At 41.9% G+C, this 21,599-nt stretch overlaps 1 protein-coding gene across 1 annotated transcript in view; it reads left to right on the top strand.

The window, feature by feature from the left end:
• cep128 (centrosomal protein 128) overlaps positions 1-21,599 on the top strand; it is a 116,140-nt gene that overhangs the window by 82,410 nt on the left and 12,131 nt on the right. The window contains exons 19-20 of the mRNA XM_084314209.1: positions 5,202-5,261; positions 9,264-9,456. Of these exons, the coding sequence (XP_084170335.1) occupies positions 5,202-5,261; positions 9,264-9,456 (253 nt within the window). The remainder of the gene's footprint in view (positions 1-5,201; positions 5,262-9,263; positions 9,457-21,599) is intronic.

Raw genomic sequence — 21,599 nt, 5'->3', positions numbered from 1 at the left:
TATACTCTGATGTGGTTATACACTCTGATGCAGTTATATACTCTGATGCGGTTATACACTCTGATGTGGTTATACACTCTGATGCAGTTATACACTCTGATGCAGTTATACACTCTGATGTGGTTATACACTCTGATGTGGTTATACACTCTGATGCAGTTATACACTCTGATGCAGTTATATACTCTGATGCAGTTATACACTCTGATGCGGTTATACACTCTGATGCAGTTATACACACTCTGATGCAGTTATACACTCTGATGCAGTTATACACTCTGATGCAGTTATACACTCTGATGCGGTTATACACTCTGATTCAGTTATACACTCTGATGCGGTTATACACTCTGATGCAGTTATACACTCTGATGCAGTTATACACTCTGATGTGGTTATACACTCTGATGTGGTTATACACTCTGATGCAGTTATACACTCTGATGCAGTTATACACTCTGATGTGGTTATACACTCTGATGTGGTTATACACTCTGATGTGGTTATACACTCTGATGTGGTTATACACTCTGATGCGGTTATACACTCTGATGCAGTTATACACTGATGTGGTTATACACTCTGATGCAGTTATACACTCTGATGCAGTTATACACTCTGATGCAGTTATACACTCTGATGCAGTTATACACTCTGATGCGGTTATACACTCTGATGTGGTTATACACTCTGATGTGGTTATACACTCTGATGCAGTTATACACTCTGATGTGGTTATACACTCTGATGCAGTTATACACACTCTGATGTGGTTATACACTCTGATGTGGTTATACACTCTGATGCAGTTATACACTCTGATGTGGTTATACACTCTGATGTGGTTATACACTCTGATGCAGTTATACACACTCTGATGTGGTTATACACTCTGATGCAGTTATGCACTCTGATGTGGTTATACACTCTGATGTGGTTATACACTCTGATGCAGTTATACACTCTGATGTGGTTATACACTCTGATGTGGTTATACACTCTGATGCAGTTATACACTCTGATGCAGTTATACACTCTGATGCAGTTATACACTCTGATGCGGTTATACACTCTGATGTGGTTATACACTCTGATGTGGTTATACACTCTGATGCAGTTATACACACTCTGATGCAGTTATACACTCTGATGCAGTTATACACTCTGATGCAGTTATACACTCTGATGCAGTTATACACTCTGAGGTGCGGTTATACACACTCTGATGTGGTTATACACTCTGATGCAGTTATACACACTCTGATGCAGTTATACACTCTGATGTGGTTATACACTCTGATGCAGTTATACACTCTGATGCAGTTATACACTCTGATGTGGTTATACACTCTGATGCAGTTATACACTCTGATGCAGTTATACACACTCTGATGTGGTTATACACTCTGATGTGGTTATACACTCTGATGCAGTTATACACTCTGATGCAGTTATACACTCTGATGTGGTTATACACTCTGATGCAGTTATACACTCTGATGCAGTTATACACTCTGATGCAGTTATACACTCTGATGCAGTTATACACTCTGATGCAGTTATACACTCTGATGTGGTTATACACTCTGATGCAGTTATACACACTCTGATGCGGTTATACACTCTGATGCAGTTATACACTCTGATGTGGTTATACACTCTGATGCAGTTATACACACTCTGATGCAGTTATACACTCTGATGTGGTTATACACTCTGATGCAGTTATACACTCTGATGCAGTTATACACTCTGATGCAGTTATACACTCTGATGCAGTTATACACTCTGATGCAGTTATACACTCTGATGCAGTTATACACTCTGATGCAGTTATACACTCTGAGGTGCGGTTATACACTCTGCAATGTGGTTATACACTCTGATGCAGTTATACACTCTGATGCAGTTATACACTCTGATGCAGTTATACACACTCTGATGCGGTTATACACTCTGATGTGGTTATACACTCTGATGCAGTTATACACTCTGATGCGGTTATACACTCTGATGCGGTTATACACTCTGATGCGGTTATACACTCTGATGCAGTTATACACTCTGATGCAGTTATACACTCTGATGTGGTTATACACTCTGATGTGGTTATACACTCTGATGTGGTTATACACTCTGATGCGGTTATACACTCTGATGCAGTTATACACTCTGATGCGGTTATACACTCTGATGCAGTTATACACTCTGATGCGGTTATACACTCTGATGCGGTTATACACTCTGATGTGGTTATACACTCTGCAATGTGGTTATACACTCTGCAATGTGGTTATACACTCTGATGCAGTTATACACTCTGATGCGGTTATACACTCTGATGTGGTTATACACTCTGATGCGGTTATACACTCTGCAATGTGGTTATACACTCTGATGCGGTTATACACTCTGATGTGGTTATACACTCTGATGCGGTTATATACTCTGCAATGTGGTTATACACTCTGATGCAGTTATACACTCTGATGCGGTTATACACTCTGCAATGTGGTTATACACTCTGATGCGGTTATACACTCTGATGCAGTTATACACTCTGATGCAGTTATACACTCTGATGCGGTTATACACTCTGATGCGGTTATACACTCTGATGTGGTTATACACTCTGATGCGGTTATACACTCTGATGCGGTTATACACTCTGCAATGTGGTTATACACTCTGATGCAGTTATACACTCTGATGCGGTTATACACTCTGCAATGTGGTTATACACTCTGATGCAGTTATACACTCTGATGCAGTTATACACTCTGCAATGTGGTTATACACTCTGATGCAGTTATACACTCTGCAATGTGGTTATACACTCTGATGCAGTTATACACTCTCAAAGGGGCTCTCTGTTTGATTAAGTCGTATGTTGTGGTTTTTCTTGTTGTGTTTGTGTTTTGGGCCGTCGTTGCAGCAGTCTGGGAAAATGCACTCCCATCTTATCTTGAGGGACGGGTCGCTTGACAGCCGCGGGCGCCCCGTGTGCAACAGCAGCGTAATTGTGGAGACAGACGCGTGATAGAAATCGTCACCCAGTGCGCCCGCCATCTGACTTGCTTCCCTGTGCTTTCCACTTCATTTTAAATACGGGCATATCACAAGGGCACACTTAAGAGGGAGTGTGTGTGCGTGGTGTCTTTTTGTTTCCACACTGTGTGTCTGTCTCAGCACCTGCGTGTGTGTGTGTGTGTGTGTGTGTGTGTGTGTGTGTGTGTGTGTGTGTGTGTGTGTGTGTGTGTGTGTGTGTGTGTGTGTGTGTGTGTGTGTGTGTGTGTGTGTGTGTGTGTGTGTGTGTGTGTGTGTGTGTGTGTGTGTGTGTGTGTGTGTGTGTGTGTGTGTGTGTGTGTGTGTGTGTGTGTGTGTGTGTGTGAGAGAGAGACAGAGAGACAGAGAGACAGAGAGACAGGCAGAGAAGCCAGCTTGTGATGTTTATACTGACAAGCCGTAAGCCTCGTCTGGGCAGGAGGAGGAACACACTACCTCATCTGTTGTTCAATGTCACACAGATGCTCCCCCTGCGCAACGTGTTTGTGTGTTTAGGCGCAGGACTCGGCCACGTAATCGCTCAACTAGAGACACAGCGAGCGAATATTTGAGGGGTGATCGACATCGCTGCTCAGTTCGCTGTCGCTCGCGGCAGGTCAGGATAGTCTGATTGAAACTAATACATTTTAATCACTTTTTCTCGCTCGCTCGCTCGCGTCGCTCTGTCAGGAAGGGGTGTGTATTTGTATGTGTTTGTGTGAGCATTAGGGGTCTGGACATTTCTCGATTCTAAGATGCATCGTGATGCGGACGTGGACGATTCTGCATCGATGCAGTGATGGAACATAATCGATTATAACAATTAAAAAAGAATACGTTTTTTTCTTCTTTTTTTACTCTCTTGCTAGCTTTTATGTTATTTATTTTACAATGTAGCGCTTTGGGATTTGCTCCACAACTATAAAGCGTCCTACAAATCAAATATATTATTATTATTATTATTATTATTATTATTATTATTATTATTATTATTATTATTATTATTATTATTATTATTATTATTATTATTATTTATTATTTATTATTATTATTATTATTATTATTATTATTATTATTATTATTATTATTATTATTATTATTATTATTATTATTATTGTATTATTAAAGCTAGTGCTCTGGTCATGCATCCACTCAACTCATAGAAAATACAGCATAATGCTATTCTAAAAGTATTTATACTAATACTGATACTAATAAAAAAAAGAGTATTGAACCGTTTTAACGAGAATTTATCGAGAATCCTTTCTAGTATCTGTATCATGCAACACTAGTAAAGACATTTATTTTGACATTCTGATTTAAGAAATGTCTAAATAAAAGTAAATGTATCTGACTGCTTGTATTAATTGATGAAAAAGTAGCCATCTAATATATTATTGAGCTTCATCGAGATGCATCGTAGAATTGAATCGAATCGTGGACGGCTGAATCGTAATCGAATCGTGAGGCCAGTGAAAATTCACAGCTCTAGTGATGCATGTATTCATATATTCATATGTATAAATTAATTTGAGTGTGAATATTTGTGTGTTTTTGTAAAAAAAGAAATATATATATATGTGTGTGTGTGTGTGTTGCCATTGGCTCCACACCAGTTGAAGGTTTCTAGACAGTTCTTTACTCAAGCTGTGAGTGTTAATTGAATTTGGATTTCTGTGACATTTTCAAATCTATTCTTGTCTTTCATTTCAAAAGCGTCTTCCTCCACAGTGAGGTTCAACACCACACCACCTGGCTGGCTGTTACAGCAGAAACTCGACACAATCTACACCCTTTTTCTCATAGGCCTGCAACTTTCACACACCACACACAGGCTTTTATGTGTTTTTTAACCATAACTAATAAAAGCATATAACAATTACTAATATATGAACTATGGGGTTTCATTATTAATCAACTGAATCGAATAAACCAATTACAAAAAAAGTATTGATTAAAATCACTGCATGGATGCTCAATCAAAACATTTCATTGGTGGCTGTTAAATGGAGGAGAATCATTTAATTATTAAATGAAAATTAATCGTTTAGATGCACAGATTAATTCATAATGATTATAAATATAATCAATTACTTAAACAATGGTTCACAGCCGCTCTAATGTGAACCTATTGTCCTTTTTGTCTTGTTTTATAGGCCATATCCCAGAAGCCTGAACTTGTAAGAGACCCTCATCGCTGGTTGGCCGAGACCAAGGTACAGTGTGATGATAACGTGCTGTATGGGGGCAGTGTGATGATAACATACTGTAGGGGGCAGTGTGATGATAACATACTGTATGGGGGCAGTGTGATGATAACGTACTGTAGGGGGCAGTGTGGTGATAACATACTGTATGGGGGCAGTGTGATGATAATGTACTGTAGGGGGCAGTGTGATAACGTACTGTATGGGGGCAGTGTGATGATAACGTGCTGTATGGGGGCAGTGTGATAACGTACTGTAGGGGGCAGTGTGATGATAACGTACTGTAGGGGGCAGTGTGATGATAACATACTGTATGGGGCAGTGTGATGATAACGTAGTGTGATGATAACGTACTGTAGGGGGCAGTGTGATGATAACATACTGTATGGGGCAGTGTGATGATAACGTAGTGTGATGATAACGTACTGTAGGGGGCAGTGTGATGATAACGTACTGTAGGGGGCAGTGTGATGATAACATACTGTATGGGGCAGTGTGATGATAACGTAGTGTGATGATAACGTACTGTAGGGGGCAGTGTGATGATAACATACTGTAGGGGGCAGTGTTTGCCTCCTGACCTGCACTTTGCTTGAGGCTGCAGTGAAACAGCCCCAGCACCTAGACTTCCTGCTGTATCATGGTATCATCTCGTTTGGTTCCTTGGTAGACTAATGACTAGGGCTGTACCGAATGAAATTTTTTAACATTCGAAGCTTCGATTGAAGTATTCTTTTTTTTTTATTTCTTTTTTTACGAAATCCTCAATTTGAATAAAGTGATTAATCTGATTAAATGAGTATTTTTCTTTTATTAAATCAACTTTCTTTAATGAATATAACTCATCAGTTTCGTCAACATAAATAATCCAATAAGGGTTGGTATGAAAGTGATGGTGACGTCTTATAGTATAATATTATAATATTAGTGTAGCCTAATCTTTAACTGCAACTGTGAAGAAAACCCCCATTGGTTTAAACAGATTGAATAGACACACACTAAAAAAAATAATAAAAAATTCAAATGTTTCCACTACTTTAAGGCGTACACTTTAAGACCACTGAACCTGGTTTGATCCCCAAGCATCAGTATCCTGGAGAAATTTTGAAGTAAATATAGTAGCACCACATAGACTGCAGGACATAGTATACACCAAATTATCAATTAAGCAATGCGAACTGGAATTTGGCCCCATTATTACTCATGCGATCCGGATATGGCGTGAAACACAAAAAAAATATTCGAACCCACATAAATGGCATAATCATACTCCCTTATTCAATAACAATGCACTCCTGATTGGAAAACGACCTATAAGATTCCCTAGATGGGAAAAGCAGGGCATACACACATTAGGAGATGTTTTGAGGAAATACACAACATTTTTTATCTCACCAGTTCCACATATTATTTTTACGCACAGTTATTGTTATGTTTGAAGGCTCATGGTGTCCCATTAAGGATACCAATTGAACACCACAGATACCACAAATTCTTCTATGAAAGAGAGACATCGAGAGGTTTTGTATCAGATTTTTATCATCAATTACTAACGTCCTCGTATGAAATCCTCCACCTAGACTCAGTCTGGAGGAGGGATATACCAGACCTGGAAATAAATTTTGATTGGCAAGAAGCCTGGGCAAATGTTCGACTTGCGTCACGTAACCCGGACCATCAACAAATCAATCTTAACTATATTCATAGGACATACCTGACTCCTATAAGACTGAACAGAATGGGTCTTAAACAAGACTCCAGATGCTCCTTATGTACAAATGGGGATGAGGGTACATTTATGCACATGTACTGGGATTGCCCACCAGTTAAGATATTCTGGAAAGAAGTGACCCAGCAATTATCAAATCTCTTAACTCTGAATATACCTGTACACCCCTCTGTATTACTGTTGAATGATGTTTTCGAGTTTGCAGTCCCTATACAGCTAAAGAGATTGGTTTTATCTGGTATCACAGTGGCTAAAAAGCTGATGGCATCACAATGGTTTCAACCGGAAAAGATTTGCCGGAAGGTCTGGATTCTTACATATCTCGATGTGATTTATCAAGAAATATCTACAGCAAGAATTTTGGGTCTCAGTGAATCCAAAATTACAAGGTGGTTAGAAGTGGTGGAGAGAATAAAAACTAGCATTTGAATGGTAGTGCCTGGTTAGGAGCGAATGATGATGGATGGATTATCCAAGGGGGGGGCCCGGGGGGGGGGGGGGGGGGGGGGGGGGGGGCGAGCGAGAGCATATATGTATAGGGTATTAGATAGCAAGTATTAGGTGTATACCTTGTATATTACATTTATTTAAATGGTAATTTCATTGGATGTGCACTGTTAATTAATGCTTGTATATCTAATTTTATGTTTATGTGTTTGTTTAAAAATAATACAAATATTAAATATAAAAAAATTAAAAATTCTAATGTTGATTTAGATTTCGAATGTCAACATTATGATCGAAGCTTCGAAGCATTCGGTACAGCCCTACTAATGACCATAGTCTCTTAAGGGTATTAAAGTACCTTTCACAAATGGTTGGAATGGGAATGCCCAGTTATGCTGTAAGAACCAATGGCTTCTTGTAGACAGCATTGCAAGTTGCGGGTTGTTCAGGGGATTTTGAAATATGGCTAATCACCTGTGTAGTTTCTATACAAATTCATGGCACTGTCTTTGTATTCTCATTCATTGAACCTTGATGCACACAATAGTCATTAATGCACTGAAGAACCATATGTCTGTTTTTCTTTATGAATGAACACAACACTCTAATGTATATATTCTTTTATGATCTCTGTCTTAAACAGTACTGTATGTATACTGTATTTGTATATCTTGTATGTCATAAATGTCTGGATGTAACAGTACTGTATATCTGTATGTCATAACTGTCATGATGAATTGAAAATGGGGGACCCTGATGTAAACAAGACGAAAGTCTTTGTCTTGTCTGCATCCCCATAACAATTGTGTGTATTGAGCCGTACTGTATTGTACCCATTCTGCAATCTGTTAATAAAGTTTTCAACAATCAATCAATCAATCAATCAATCAATCTAACTTACCATCTTTAGATGATAACGTTTGAAAGCACTGTTCCTCTGAAAAGAGGTTCTTGCTCTGAGGTACTCAATTATTGCCAGTAATTGTTGCTGACATTTGTCTGGGAGTTAGGTGACAATGTTGATACATGACAGGATAGTGTAGGGCGGGATAAAGGGCAGGGTGTTGGATGACAACGTGTCTCCGTAGGTGGCTAGTGGATACAAACTCATTTATCCACCCCTTAGGTGCTGGAAGCCCTTGGCATACAAATACCCTGCTGTGATTTTACAGTATAAAAAGTTAGAATGTGTGGTATTCCAAAGATAACTGGTGTTTGTTCAAGATGTTTCCCGACACCTTCATATATAATTGGATGTTTCTTGACACCTTTTTTAAATTAGGAATAAAAAGGCTCACACCCAAAAGTAGTCGATCCGAAAAAGAAGAGCGAAGGCCAATTCTGTCCAAATGTTCCTGGAGGTGTCTGTGGTCCCAGGCTTAGGCCGCAAAGGCTGCCCAGCGGAGCTACAGTAACACGCTCCTCTCCAAAAATGGACCTGCATTGTTATTGGCATATCTTCCTATGTCATGCTTATGCGTAATTTGTCTTAAAAATAAAACCTGTACCTATTGATCTTGGTTTTAAGCATTAAAAGCTATTGAAATATATACAAATTAAAAACCATCATAGAGCTATAGTAATCGTTTTATTTGTTTGGTTTCAAGCAATTGCATATGTAAATGTAACACAACCCTGCCCCCATCATTCCATCGCATAACATAGAAACATAAAAACATAGCATAGAAAGGTATCATAAAAGTAGTATAGCCATTATTATTGGATTTGAAAACTGTCCTTAAACTGTGTGTTGTGTGTGTGTGTGTGTGTGTGTGGTGTGTGTGTGTGTGTGTGTATATATCTATATATCTGTGTGTGTGTTCGTTTCGTTCCAGACCAAGTTACACTGGCTGTGCGAGGAGGTGCGGGAGCGGGAGGCTCGGGGGCGCCAGGTGAAGAAGCATCTTCAGCAGACCCGGGATCAGCTGAAAGTACTGGATCAGAGCCGCCACTCTGAGCAGGGACTCCTCCTGCAGCGCCTGGACCAGCAGGAGAAACTACTGGACTCCCTCGGCACGGAGAAGAAAGGTGCACACAGAGAGATTACACACACATACAGTTTAAGGGGCCAAATAATGTGATTCAACATTTAATGCAGTAAGTAGGCATTGGCCTATTGTATCTTCCATAAACACGATCTTTATTAATATATGCCTTGTAATAAAGAAGTCATCTCAAAACCACTCCTGAAAAACAGTCCCAAACAGTCTCATACTCTGGGATCCTTGGGAGGGCCAAAATGTATGTTTAGAGGGCTAATTTTGGCTGACAGGTTGTACTTTTGGCAGTCATGGTTTGGGTTGAGATACTGGAAGTAGAGGTTGTTAGCGTTGGTTAGCAGTGGCAGACCATCCATGTCTCTGAAAGACACCAACACCAAGGCTAGCGCTGCTCTCTCCATAGGAAAACAATGGCCCAGCCAGCGCAGAGCCGCTTGACAACATCATTATGCAGCTTAATGATCAGGCATTTTATCGTAGTACATTCCTAAAGTGGTGTTATGGTGTATGATTTAGTGTTACACTGTGATATTTAGGCCTATTGTGTACATTTTGTCGTTAAGGTCGTTAACAGCCTTGTTATTTCTAAAGGTTAATGCAGCCTAATCAAGCATTTACCACTGTATGCGTTTCTCTCTCTCTCTCTCTCTCTCTCTCTCTCTCTCTCTCTCTCTCTCTCTCTCTCTCTTTCTCTCTTTCTCTCTTTCTCTCTCTCTCTCTCTCTCTCTCTCTCTCTCTCTCTCTCTCTCTCTCTCTCTATCTCTATCTCTATCTCTATATCTCTCTCTCTCTCTCTCTCTCTCTCTCTCTCTCTCTCTCTCTCTCTCTCTCTCTCTCTCTCTCTCTCTCTCTCTCTCTCTCTCTCTCTCTCTCTCTCTCTCTCTCTTTCTTTCTATCTCTATCTCATCTCTCTCTATCTCTCTCTCTCTCTCTCTGAACATACAGTAGGGTACACAGTGTTCCTCACATTCAGTTCAGTTAAAGATGCTGTAAGTGATATTTTCTTTGTTAAAATAACTGGTCTACATGTTAAAATAGCTCTACATTCTGACAGCCACCACAACCCAACGTGTAGATAGATAGATGCTACATACATACCCTACCACATGGCCCCTAATGGCCACCACAACCCAACATGTAGATAGATAGATGCTACATACATACCCTACCACATGGCCCCTAATGGCCACCACAACCCAACATGTAGATAGATAGATGCTACATACCTTACCACATGGCCCCTAATGGCCACCACAACCCAACATGTAGATAGATAGATGCTACATACCTTACCACATGGCCCCTAATGGCCACCACAACCCAACATGTAGATATATAGATGCTACATACCTTACCACATGGCCCCTAATGGCCACCACAACCCAACATGTAGATAGATAGATGCTACATACCCTACCACATGGCCCCTAATGGCCACCACAACCCAACGTGTAGATAGATAGATGCTACATACCCTACCATAGATGCCTCTCCCTGAACGTCAGCAAAACAAAAGAGATGATTGTGGACTTCAGGAGGTCGGGGGTCAAGGACTACAGCCCCCTCAGCATCGACGGGGCACCGGTTGAGAGAGTGAACAGTTTCAAGTACCTCGGAGCCCACATATCCGAGGACTTGACATGGACCACACACATTGACAGTGTTGTGAAGAAGGCACGACAACGCCTCTACTTCCTCAGGCACCTAAGGAAGTTCCAAGTCAGTCAGAAGATCCTTAGGAACTTCTACTCATGTACAATCGAGAGCATCCTGACTGGCAACATCACCTCCTGGTTTGGGAATAGCACTGCACAAGACCGTAGCAGACTACAAAGAGTGACACGTTCAGCCGAACGCACAATTGGAGGGGGGCTTCCCACCCTCCAGAACATTTACAACAAGCGGTGCAGGGGGAAGGCTAAGAGAATCATCAAGGACTCCAGCCACCCGAACAACTGCCTCTTTGAACTGCTGCGGTCAGACAAGCGATACCGGAGTCTTAAGGCGAGCACAGAAAGACTTAGAAGGAGCTTCTATCCCCAGGCCATCAGGCTGCTCAACGAACAATAAACACTATGCAGCAACCATCAAATGAACACAGCACACACATCCACACGCACACACTCACTTTAAACGGGCAACTCACTGCAGCACCCACTTTACACACTTTAGAACACCTAAACACACTTTACACTTTATATTTATTGGTAAAGGATTTGCACTACAACTCGCACACCTTACTGTAAATTGTACCTAAATTGTACCTCATCCCATTTCTGCTCTGCACTATATAGTATTGTATATTAGTACATTGCATAGTATATTGTATATTGTATGGTAACTCAGTTACTTCTATTCTGCATCGAACATTGTACATATGTCTATACTGAACACTGTGACCTCTATTTTTACTTCTATTTTACATGCTATACTATTTTATTTCATACTATCTTGTCTAACACAGTCTCTGGAGCGAAACAGTAAGAAGCATTTTGTATAAAAGTATTCTGTACTTCTGTATGACAACTATTAAAGAAACTTGAAACTTGAACCACATGGCCCCTAATGGCCACCACAACCCAACATGTAGATACTGTAGTAGGACTGTGTCATGTGGCTTCAGTAGTGTGTCATGTGGCTTCAGTAGTGGGACTGTGTCATGGTGGGACTGTGTCATGTGGCTTCAGTAGTGGGACTGTGTCATGTGGCTTCAGTAGTGGGACTGTGTCATGTGGCTTCAGTAGTGGGACTGTGTCATGTGGCTTCAGTAGTGGGACTGTGTCATGTGGCTTCAGTAGTGGGACTGTGTCATGTGGCTTCAGTAGTGGGACTGTGTCATGTGGCTTCAGTAGTGGGACTGTGTCATGTGGCTTCAGTAGTGGGACTGTGTCATGTGGCTTCAGTAGTGGGACTGTGTCATGTGGCTTCAGTAGTGGGACTGTGTCATGTGGCTTCAGTAGTGTGTCATGTGGCTTCAGGACTTGCCGTCAGTCAGACTGACAGCCTTATCCTCCACATCCCCCATAGGAATAACGCGGTCAGCTATCTTTGGACCCTATCTGCCATGTAAGGGAATTAGCCTTGTCTATCTCCACTACAGACCAAGGCTGTGATCTTGTTATTAATAATCATACCGAAGTTTAATCTATGTTTCAGAAGCACCCCAAAGGGCTGTGTATTGATTAGGGCTGTCGTCAACTAAAGAAGATTTTGTCGACTTAACGGATTCGTCCATTTAATTGACAAATCTGTCAAATTTAACATGAAAACCTCTCTCTCTCTCTCTCTCTCTCTCTCTCTCTCTCTCTCTCTCTTCTCTCTCTCTCTCTCTCTCTCTCTCTCTCTCTCTCTCTCTCTCTCTCTCTCTCTCTCTCTCTCTCTCTTCTCTTTGTTAAAAGGTCAAAACCTCAAGCTATTTTCCTCACCTGACTGTTGTAGACCAGTGTCAGTCTCTCTTCTCTTTCTCAACTCGGCTGTGATAATAATTCTCATCACATAATCATTATTATTTGAGGCCGTTTACGATATGTCGTTGTTTTGTGGTAGTTTCTGTCTCATGGGCTGTTCCTCCTCAGCGTTCTCAGGACCTGGCGTACATCACTCTCACTACAAGAGCATGTCAGAATTTGTGTAGATCATTTCCCACATGGGGGCGTCTGGAACGGCTCAAAGACTACGTCAGAGCGTGTGTCTCTGAACCGCTCGGACTGAACCAACATCGGTGACGGGTGCAAGCAAGCACCGAATTGGCTCTGACTTTTTTGTCTCATTTCAAAAGTGTGTCTAGGACGGGACAATCGGGGCTAAACTTGTTTATTGTGCGCCCAGCATTAATGCTACAGTTCATGGATAGTTCTCTTATGCCCCTTCTCCATTTCTATATATTCTAAAACGGCGTTGGTGGGCAATGCTTTAACAAATAATCACTTTCTTCTTCACTTCACTAAACGGTACTTACATGAGCAACATGTCAGCAGACGGATCAGCGGGTTGGTCCCAGGTCAGCGGGTTGGTCCCAGATCAGCGGGTTGGTCCCAGGTGTCCCAGGGGGTTGGTCCCAGGTGTCCCAGGTCAGCGGGTTGGTCCCAGGTGTCCCAGGTCAGCGGGTTGGTCCCAGACCAGCGGGTTGGTCCCAGGTGTCCCAGGTCAGCGGGTTGGTCCCAGGTCAGCGGGTTGGTCCCAGATCAGGGGGTTGGTCCCAGGTCAGCGGGTTGGTCCCAGACCAGCGGGTTGGTCCCAGGTGTCCCAGGTCAGCGGGTTGGTCCCAGGTCAGCGGGTTGGTCCCAGATCAGGGGGTTGGTCCCAGGTGTCCCAGGTCAGCGGGTTGGTCCCAGACCAGCGGGTTGGTCCCAGGTGTCCCAGGTCAGCGGGTTGGTCCCAGGTCAGCGGGTTGGTCCCAGATCAGGGGGTTGGTCCCAGGTGTCCCAGGTCAGCAGGTTGGTCCCAGGTCAGCGGGTTGGTCCCAGGTCAGCGGGTTGGTCCCAGGTGTCCCAGGTCAGCGGGTTGGTCCCAGGTGTCCCAGGTCAGCGGGTTGGTCCCAGGTCAGCGGGTTGGTCCCAGGTCAGCGGGTTGGTCCCAGGTGTCCCAGGTCAGCTTCTCCAGAGCTCAGCCACCTCGGCCCCCGGAGAGCAGAGCACCAGCTAACTGCACATGTACTTCTCAACTGTAGTAGTAGAAATAGTGTCTGGTCTGCTGTTCACCAAAAGTCTGCTCTCCTTCTCTCTCTCGTGGGGCATGGATGCGGCCGAGCTCTCGAAATACACAACACGTCGGTACGTTTTACGTCCGATTATCACGTTTCCTCCTAACTACAGAACGTTTTTTTTTTTTTTTAAATGCTAAATGCCCCTTTAGCGATTTGGAATAGATTTGATATCCAACTAGGGGTGTAATGATGCATCGATTAATCGAAATGCATCGATTCTAATGTGACGATTCAACTGCATCGATTTGAAAATGTTAGAATCTATTATAATTAGGGATGGGTACCGAATTCGGTACTTTTGAGGTACCGAACCGAAACACGTCGGTACTACCGAGTATCGAATCAAGTGAGAAACCGAAAAAAAAATAAAAAAAAATAAAAAAAAATATTTTTTATTAATTTCTTTTTTTACTTTTTTTTTTTTTTTTTAACTTTTTTCTTTTCATGTCAACGTTCACACGCACAATATATGCTTACCTAGGATTTGACTTGATTCAACAACAAAGCAGTCGGAGCAATGACAAGCCGAAAACTGTCGAAATTGTAGTTATTTGAAGTTTGGATTTTTTTTTACGACTGAGGTAGGTAAATAAAATTTCGACAGTTTTCGGCTTGTCATTGCTCCGACTGCTTTGTTGTTGAATCAAGTCAAATCCTAGGTAAGCATATATTGTGCGTGTGAACGTTGACATGAAAAGAAAAAAGTAAAAAAAAAAGTAAAAGTAAAAAAAAAAGATTAATAATTTTTTTTTTTTTTTTTTAAAGTACCGAAAAAAAGGTACCGTTGGGTACCGGTATCGATTCACAGGTACCGGTACCGGTACCGGTATCGGTTCAAATGTGAAAGGTACCCATCCCTAATTATAATCTAAATTAATCGTGTGTATTGTTTTTATTGACCTATAATATAGTCCATTCATGCTGAGTGAATCAGTTCCCCCAGCCACATTTGTGTATTCAAATTCTTTTGGGGAATTAACTGATAGAAAATGTATCGAATCGAATCGTGGTCAAATGAAGAGATTTCATGATGCATTGAATCGTTGCCTGAAGAATCGTAATCGAATTTAATCATTGTGAGGTCGCATTGTTACACCCCTATATCCAACACAAAGCTACTTCGGCTTGTAACCCCAAGAACTCACAAAGAAGACATAACCTTCCCTCCCCACAGTACATGGGGATCACCGGTTGCAGTATATCTTTTCTTCTGCTGAAGTTGACTTTTCCTGATGCACTTTTTGGACTCCCTCCCTAAAAAACCCAGAGCTTGGATAACGTCAGTAGATAGTCCAAACATTCCTGGGCCCTCATTTATCAATTTTTCTCAGAAAGTATTCTATTTTCATACGTAAGCACAGAATTTTGAATGTGTGCATGCACAAAAAAAACGGGACTTATCACACGTGCGTACACAGGTCCTACGCACACCTGTCTTGATAAATATGACTTTGATCCTACGTTTGAGCTCGTGCACTGTTTTAAGTATTTGCATACCAGAACCGCCCCGATTAACCATATACGGTAATGGAACACCCCCATGAAATGTGGAAAAGTGGACTAACCCGAGCGAACTCTGAGAGACTTCACTGAGAGCGAGATTGATCACCGAGGTCCAACCAACAAATTGAACGTATACAGCATTTCCCGTTGTGAACAATCTTATTTGGAAACATGACACACAGAATAATAGTATTTAGCGTTTTATTTTAAACAATATTTAATCGTATATTTTTAGAGAATAAATAAATCCAATGAAGTTGCCAAGTTCACAGACAACTCTGCGCTCTAATGCCTATTATGTGCGCTCGTCATGAGCCCGTTCTGGTCAGAGTCATATGGCTTCAGTGGATAAGTTATGAAGTCACTGGATAACTATGATCTGCATTTAAGTGAATATGAATGAGACTCCGGCCACCGGCACATTATCAGCCAAAATGCGCATCGCAGATTATCTGTACATTGACCAAGTGGAATCCCGTTCACATTACTGATTACTGATGGAGCAAACTCTGAGAGATTGTTCACAGAGGCGCTGCTGAACCAAGATATAATATGATGTGTATAATATAATGTGTGTAGAGGCATATGATACAATCTATTTTGTTGTTGGTATTAGGCAGCCTATATGAAGTACATATAATAGCAGCCAGCCCATAGCTTACATTATGCAACAGTAACTTGCGCATATAATAACACACAGCCCTGCGAAGCCTGCATACAGTAAACTAACTTGATCATTAATCTAGCTGTTGTATCTTTACGCTTATGAAAACATTAAATAATATGTATAGGCTATAGCATAGGCCGTCGCTTTAGCCTATATTCTCAAATTGCATTTAATGGCTGAATGAATGAATGAAAACTTTATTTAACAGATTGCAGAATGGGTACAATACAGTACGGCTCAATACACACAATTGTTAAGGGGATGCAGACCAGAGAAAGACTTTTGTCTTGTTTACATCAGGGTCCCCCAACTCGAGTCCTCGATATCCTCGCGGACGGACCAGTATACCTTTATATCATATCATATTCATATTCATATCATAGTTTACTCCATCAGCCTACCAGCATGTAATACGTTCTTTGTTAGAACTCAACTCGTTATTATTTTGCGCATAGATTGCAGAAATACGAGGACGTTTTGATTTAGGCTTTGACACAGAATACAAGTCATGATATCACCCACACGATATATGCTCTGTGTCCAGAGCATGTATGCTTTTCATTCATTTAAGACACATTTATTGCAAGGGTTTTGTATACACATACACTCAACAAATAACCTGTCTGTTCTCGTTGCAATGCGTTTATATCGTGGGTGTTCATATGACTTGTATTCTGCTTACAGCTTCGGGGTTCCACTTATTACGTTTAACAATGGCAAAGCCTTTTAAATATAATCAAAACGTTCCCGTATTTCTGCAATATATGCGCAAAATAATAACGAGTTGAGTTACGCGGAGCGCAGTCAGTGCTTATTTCCTTGTTGTAATAATATATTCTACCACCGGCGTCAACTACGCATGGTCCGACCTGTGCTTAAATATACGCACAAAGTCAAGCACAAGTTCAAATTGATAAATCCCACACTTTGCTTAGAAATGATCGTACGCACGGTTTACGCACATATCTGTGCGTACGTCACGTTGATAAATGAGGGCCCTGGACTTGCCTGGGTGTCTTTATACAGCTCAGACAGAGGGTGTGAGAGAGAAGAGCGGTGACAACAGACTGCTCTCCTCCTCACTGCCCTCTTTAGGGTAGATTGAACCCAGTCGATGCGGCGTGGAGGTGCCATGTCTATCTGCACACTGTGGCAGGCGTGGCTGTTTGAGTATTCCAGAGGTGCCGCTCGCTCCTAGGGCTGGGGTGGGCGAAGGCGGTTAGAAGTGTGTGTGAGTGGAGAGGAAGCCATCGGCTAGCGATTGAATATTGAACGTGAGGAGCAGCCTCTTATCTGTCCGGCTATGCCTGAAGCAGTGTAGAGAGAGACAAATGGAGCAGCAATTACTGTAATCTATCGGATGGATTCGACTAGTTTGGAGAGTGTTTGCAAGAGAGGAAAAAAGGGAAAGTTATTTTTCTGCCAAGTACGCTTTTCTAGTGGTCTGAGTGGATATTATTTTAGATCCACACTTTAATTAGTCTGTTATTTTTACATTTGTATTAAATCACTGCACGGCCTTATCTGGCCTCCGCGGTGGGTCTGCTCGGGACATGGAGCCGGGGAAATTGTCTTTTTTATCTTTGCCGGGTAAATCCACGATAAGAGCTGACTGTGCCGTAGTAGAATTTATGATGATTGGACCGGGACATTTTCAGTTTAACAAACCATGATCTTGTGCCGCTAAAATGATCCAGACACATAGTCATACACGCTGTGGGTGCAATCACCTGTCCCTCTAACAACCTATTTCTTCAGAAGCCAGCCACACTATCTTTGCCCAGATTTGGGTGAATATTATTCCTTCTCTGTATTAGCTGCCTTACCACAGCCGTCAGCCAAGGGATGGAACAGTCGTTGACATGATAATATGGTACTACTATGTAGGCAAACAGGTGTTTACAGTCATTGCTTATTTTCCATCAAATAAAAGAGGATTGGTGTCAACAGCAGCCTCAACCAGCCAGCCATATTTGCTTGGAAATGGGAGTTTGCTACTAGCTGACTGGCCTGGTTAGTAGGGCTGACTCCTTCTAGTCCTTTAATCCATTCATCTGTCAATCAATTAGTTGTTTTAATGTTTGTTTGTGTATTTCATGCTGAATGAGTTATTCAGTTAATAACTATCTCATTACCCAAACACACTTTTACATATTTGTTTATGCCAATAGGTCATAGGGTAAAAGCTAGCATGCTAGAACTCTATGAACTCACAATGCCTCACAGGAGTGCTGATTTAGTATCGGTGACGGAATCCTTCTTGTCCATAATTACTAGATCATGAAAATGTCATCTAATAATGTAATAACATGTAATAATGATTGCTCATCATCCTTCTCCGATGCAATTAATTTACATCATATACACATTTAAATGAATGTGGCAAGGCCTCAGAACGATGACGGACTACAAAGGCCCCCCCCCCCCCCCATGCTGAACACTGATGCTCAATACTTTCTATGCAGGTTCAGGTTAACGGAGCATGTTCAGGTGTTCAGGTTAACAGAGCATGAGGTGAGGAGGACCTTTAAGAAAGTGAATACCAGGAAGGAAGGCAACAGGACCGGACAGCATCCCCGGACATCATCCCCGGACAGCATCCCCGGACGCGTCCTTAAAGTCTGTGCCGACCAACTGACCCCGGTATTCACTGACATTCGACCTGTCCCTAGAACAGTCTGTCATCCCCACCTGTTTGAAGAAGTCCACTATTGTCCCTGTACCCAAAATACCCACACCCACTTGCCTCAACGACTATTGCCCTGTACCTCTCACCTCCATAGCAATGAAGTGAGAAGCTAGTGAAGGACTACATCTGTTCCTCCCTCCCCAACAACCGGGACCCCCTGCAATTTGCATATCGCCCCAACAGGTCAACAGAGGACGCCATAGCCCATGTGCTGCACACAGCAGCATCACACCTGGACGCGTGTACCACTTCCGCGACGGATTTGATTTCCGGGGTTGGCCTGATTGGCCACTAAGCCCACGTGACCCTACGCTGGCACGCCCCCCTTACCCCGCTTACGCCTGAGAGTCACACACCAGCTTCTGTTTCACCTAACAGCACTATTGCTCCGTGATCATAGCCATCCATCTCTAAAGCGAACCACTATTTGTAAAAGCCACAACCACGTTACCATATGTAATAATGTAAATCATTGTGTCGTTGTACATATTGTGTACACCGTTAGAAGCTAACGCAGCTTATCATTGTGTCGTTGTACATATTGTGTACACCGTTAGAAGCTAACGCAGCTTAGCCTGGTAGCCAGCATGAATGCCTGATGTAGAAGGCATAGACGCAGGTCGCTTGTTGGCCGGCATGAGTGCCCGATTTGGGGTGGTTCTCTCCTCTTTGTGTGCCTTTGTCCTTGCGGGTGTTTTGCCGGGGGAGCTTGTGGACGCGACAATAGTGGTGGGCGTAGGGTGTTTGAGCTTGTAGCGCTAGTTAGCTAGTTATGTGTGGAGTTGTTGTCAGTGTTTACTTCAGGGCTGGTGCAGACTGAAGCATGGCCTCATTACTTTACATTAGCTGTGTGGCTAACTAGCTGGAGCTGTGGAGAACAGCGTGGGTTGTAGGGCTGTCCCCGACTAAGGATTTGGATGGTCGACTATGATTGGCCAAAATGTGCCGTTAGTCGACTATTGGTCGACAAAAAAAAGTATAATTTTTTTTATTTTTAAATTATTATTATTATTTTATTTTTATTTTTTATCATTCCATTTGGGCTGTGGTGGTGCTTAATGTCTGAAGGAGTCGACTGAAGGCTTCTTGTCCTCTGCAAAAGCATGCAATTGGTCCACTGATGGATACATCTTGATATTTGTCTAGTCTAGTGTGTTCATTAGATGGGTGAAATCCTCTTTCAGTGCCTCTGTGCCTGTTTTCGTAGGCAGTTAGCCTCTGGTATGCGTGCCATTAGCGTTAGCCACGCTTCTAGGCCTCTTTTCTTTTGGAAAGAATGATACAATTTTTAATTTTTTTTTTGTATTCGACTAAGAGGTTGGCTAGTCGACTACGGCTCCTTTCGACCGATTAGTCGACTAATCGACTAATAGGGGTCAGCCCTAGTGGGTTGTGCTGAGGAATAACTCCTGCTCCACAACACCGTTGGTAAGTAGGACCTTCTTCAGTCTGCACTTTCTCCTGACTGTGAATGCCTTGCTTATACAGGCGCAGCTCAATAAATTTGAATATCGTGGAAAAGTCTATATATTTCGCCACATTGATGCAGTCATTTGTGCAAAAGTACCAAGTACTGAGTGAACATACATGAACATACTTTCCAGAAGGCCGACATTTCTATATACAAAAGAAAAATGCATCTATTTTAAATGTTTTATTGGTGATACAGAATGTTGGGCTTTCATGAGCTGTAAGACATAATCGTAAAAATTTAAACAAATAAAGGCTTGAAATATTTCACTTTGTGTGTAATGAATCTATAATCTAGGAGAGTTTTCGCTTTTTGAATTGAATTACTGAAATAAAATAACTTTTCCACGATATTCTAATTTATCGAGCTGCACCTGTTAGTATATTACCGGTATGCACAGTGGTCCACTTGCTAGCATTGGCAGACTTGGTGTAAGTCTAGACAGATGGCACCGAGTGGCCCTTGAACCCGGCTTTAGGCCGACTTCTCTGTTGAGTGTTGGCGGGTATACAGGGTCCATCTGTTCGAGCATTCACACGTCAGTCATACCTCATCTTGAAATTGTATTTACAGTAAGGGTTCTGAACAATTTCCTTTCAAAATAGTTGTATTTCTGTCTTGCTGTTGATGGGACTTGGTGGGACTTTAGAACGCTCCACACTATGGAATACGGCTGCAGGTGTGAATGACATTTGAGTCCGTGCTTGAGGGTTCAAAGAAAAGAGAAATCACCTCCCCATCACTATATGTGACGATACAGAGAGGTGCAATGTCAGGTGTTTCCTGCGGGTTGCATTATGTCAGCAGTACTACACTGTGTATAGAAGTGAATATACCACGGGTAGATGAGGACACAAGAAAAGAAGGGGGGAAAAGATAGAGAACATTGCAATTGTTGATGCTCTACGATACCTTAGGTATATACTGCCACATTCCTAACTTTGACCATAGTAAAAGCTGAAATGATTTACTTTAGGGAAATAAAACCAATCATGGCTATAAGAAATATATATATATTTATGAGATGAAATTCAAGGCCTTTCAGACTTTCTAGCAGTCTTTCTTCACAGAACATCAATATATGGTTGTGAAATAAAAAACCATAATGAAATTAAATGTGACGATCTGTCAAGCGT

The sequence above is a fragment of the Notolepis coatsorum genome (genome assembly GCF_963971535.1).
Source record: "Notolepis coatsorum genome assembly, chromosome: 5".
NCBI lineage: Eukaryota > Metazoa > Chordata > Actinopteri > Aulopiformes > Paralepididae > Notolepis > Notolepis coatsorum.
Note: the sequence above shows the minus strand (reverse complement) of the source record. Positions and strands in the feature narration are given on the sequence as shown.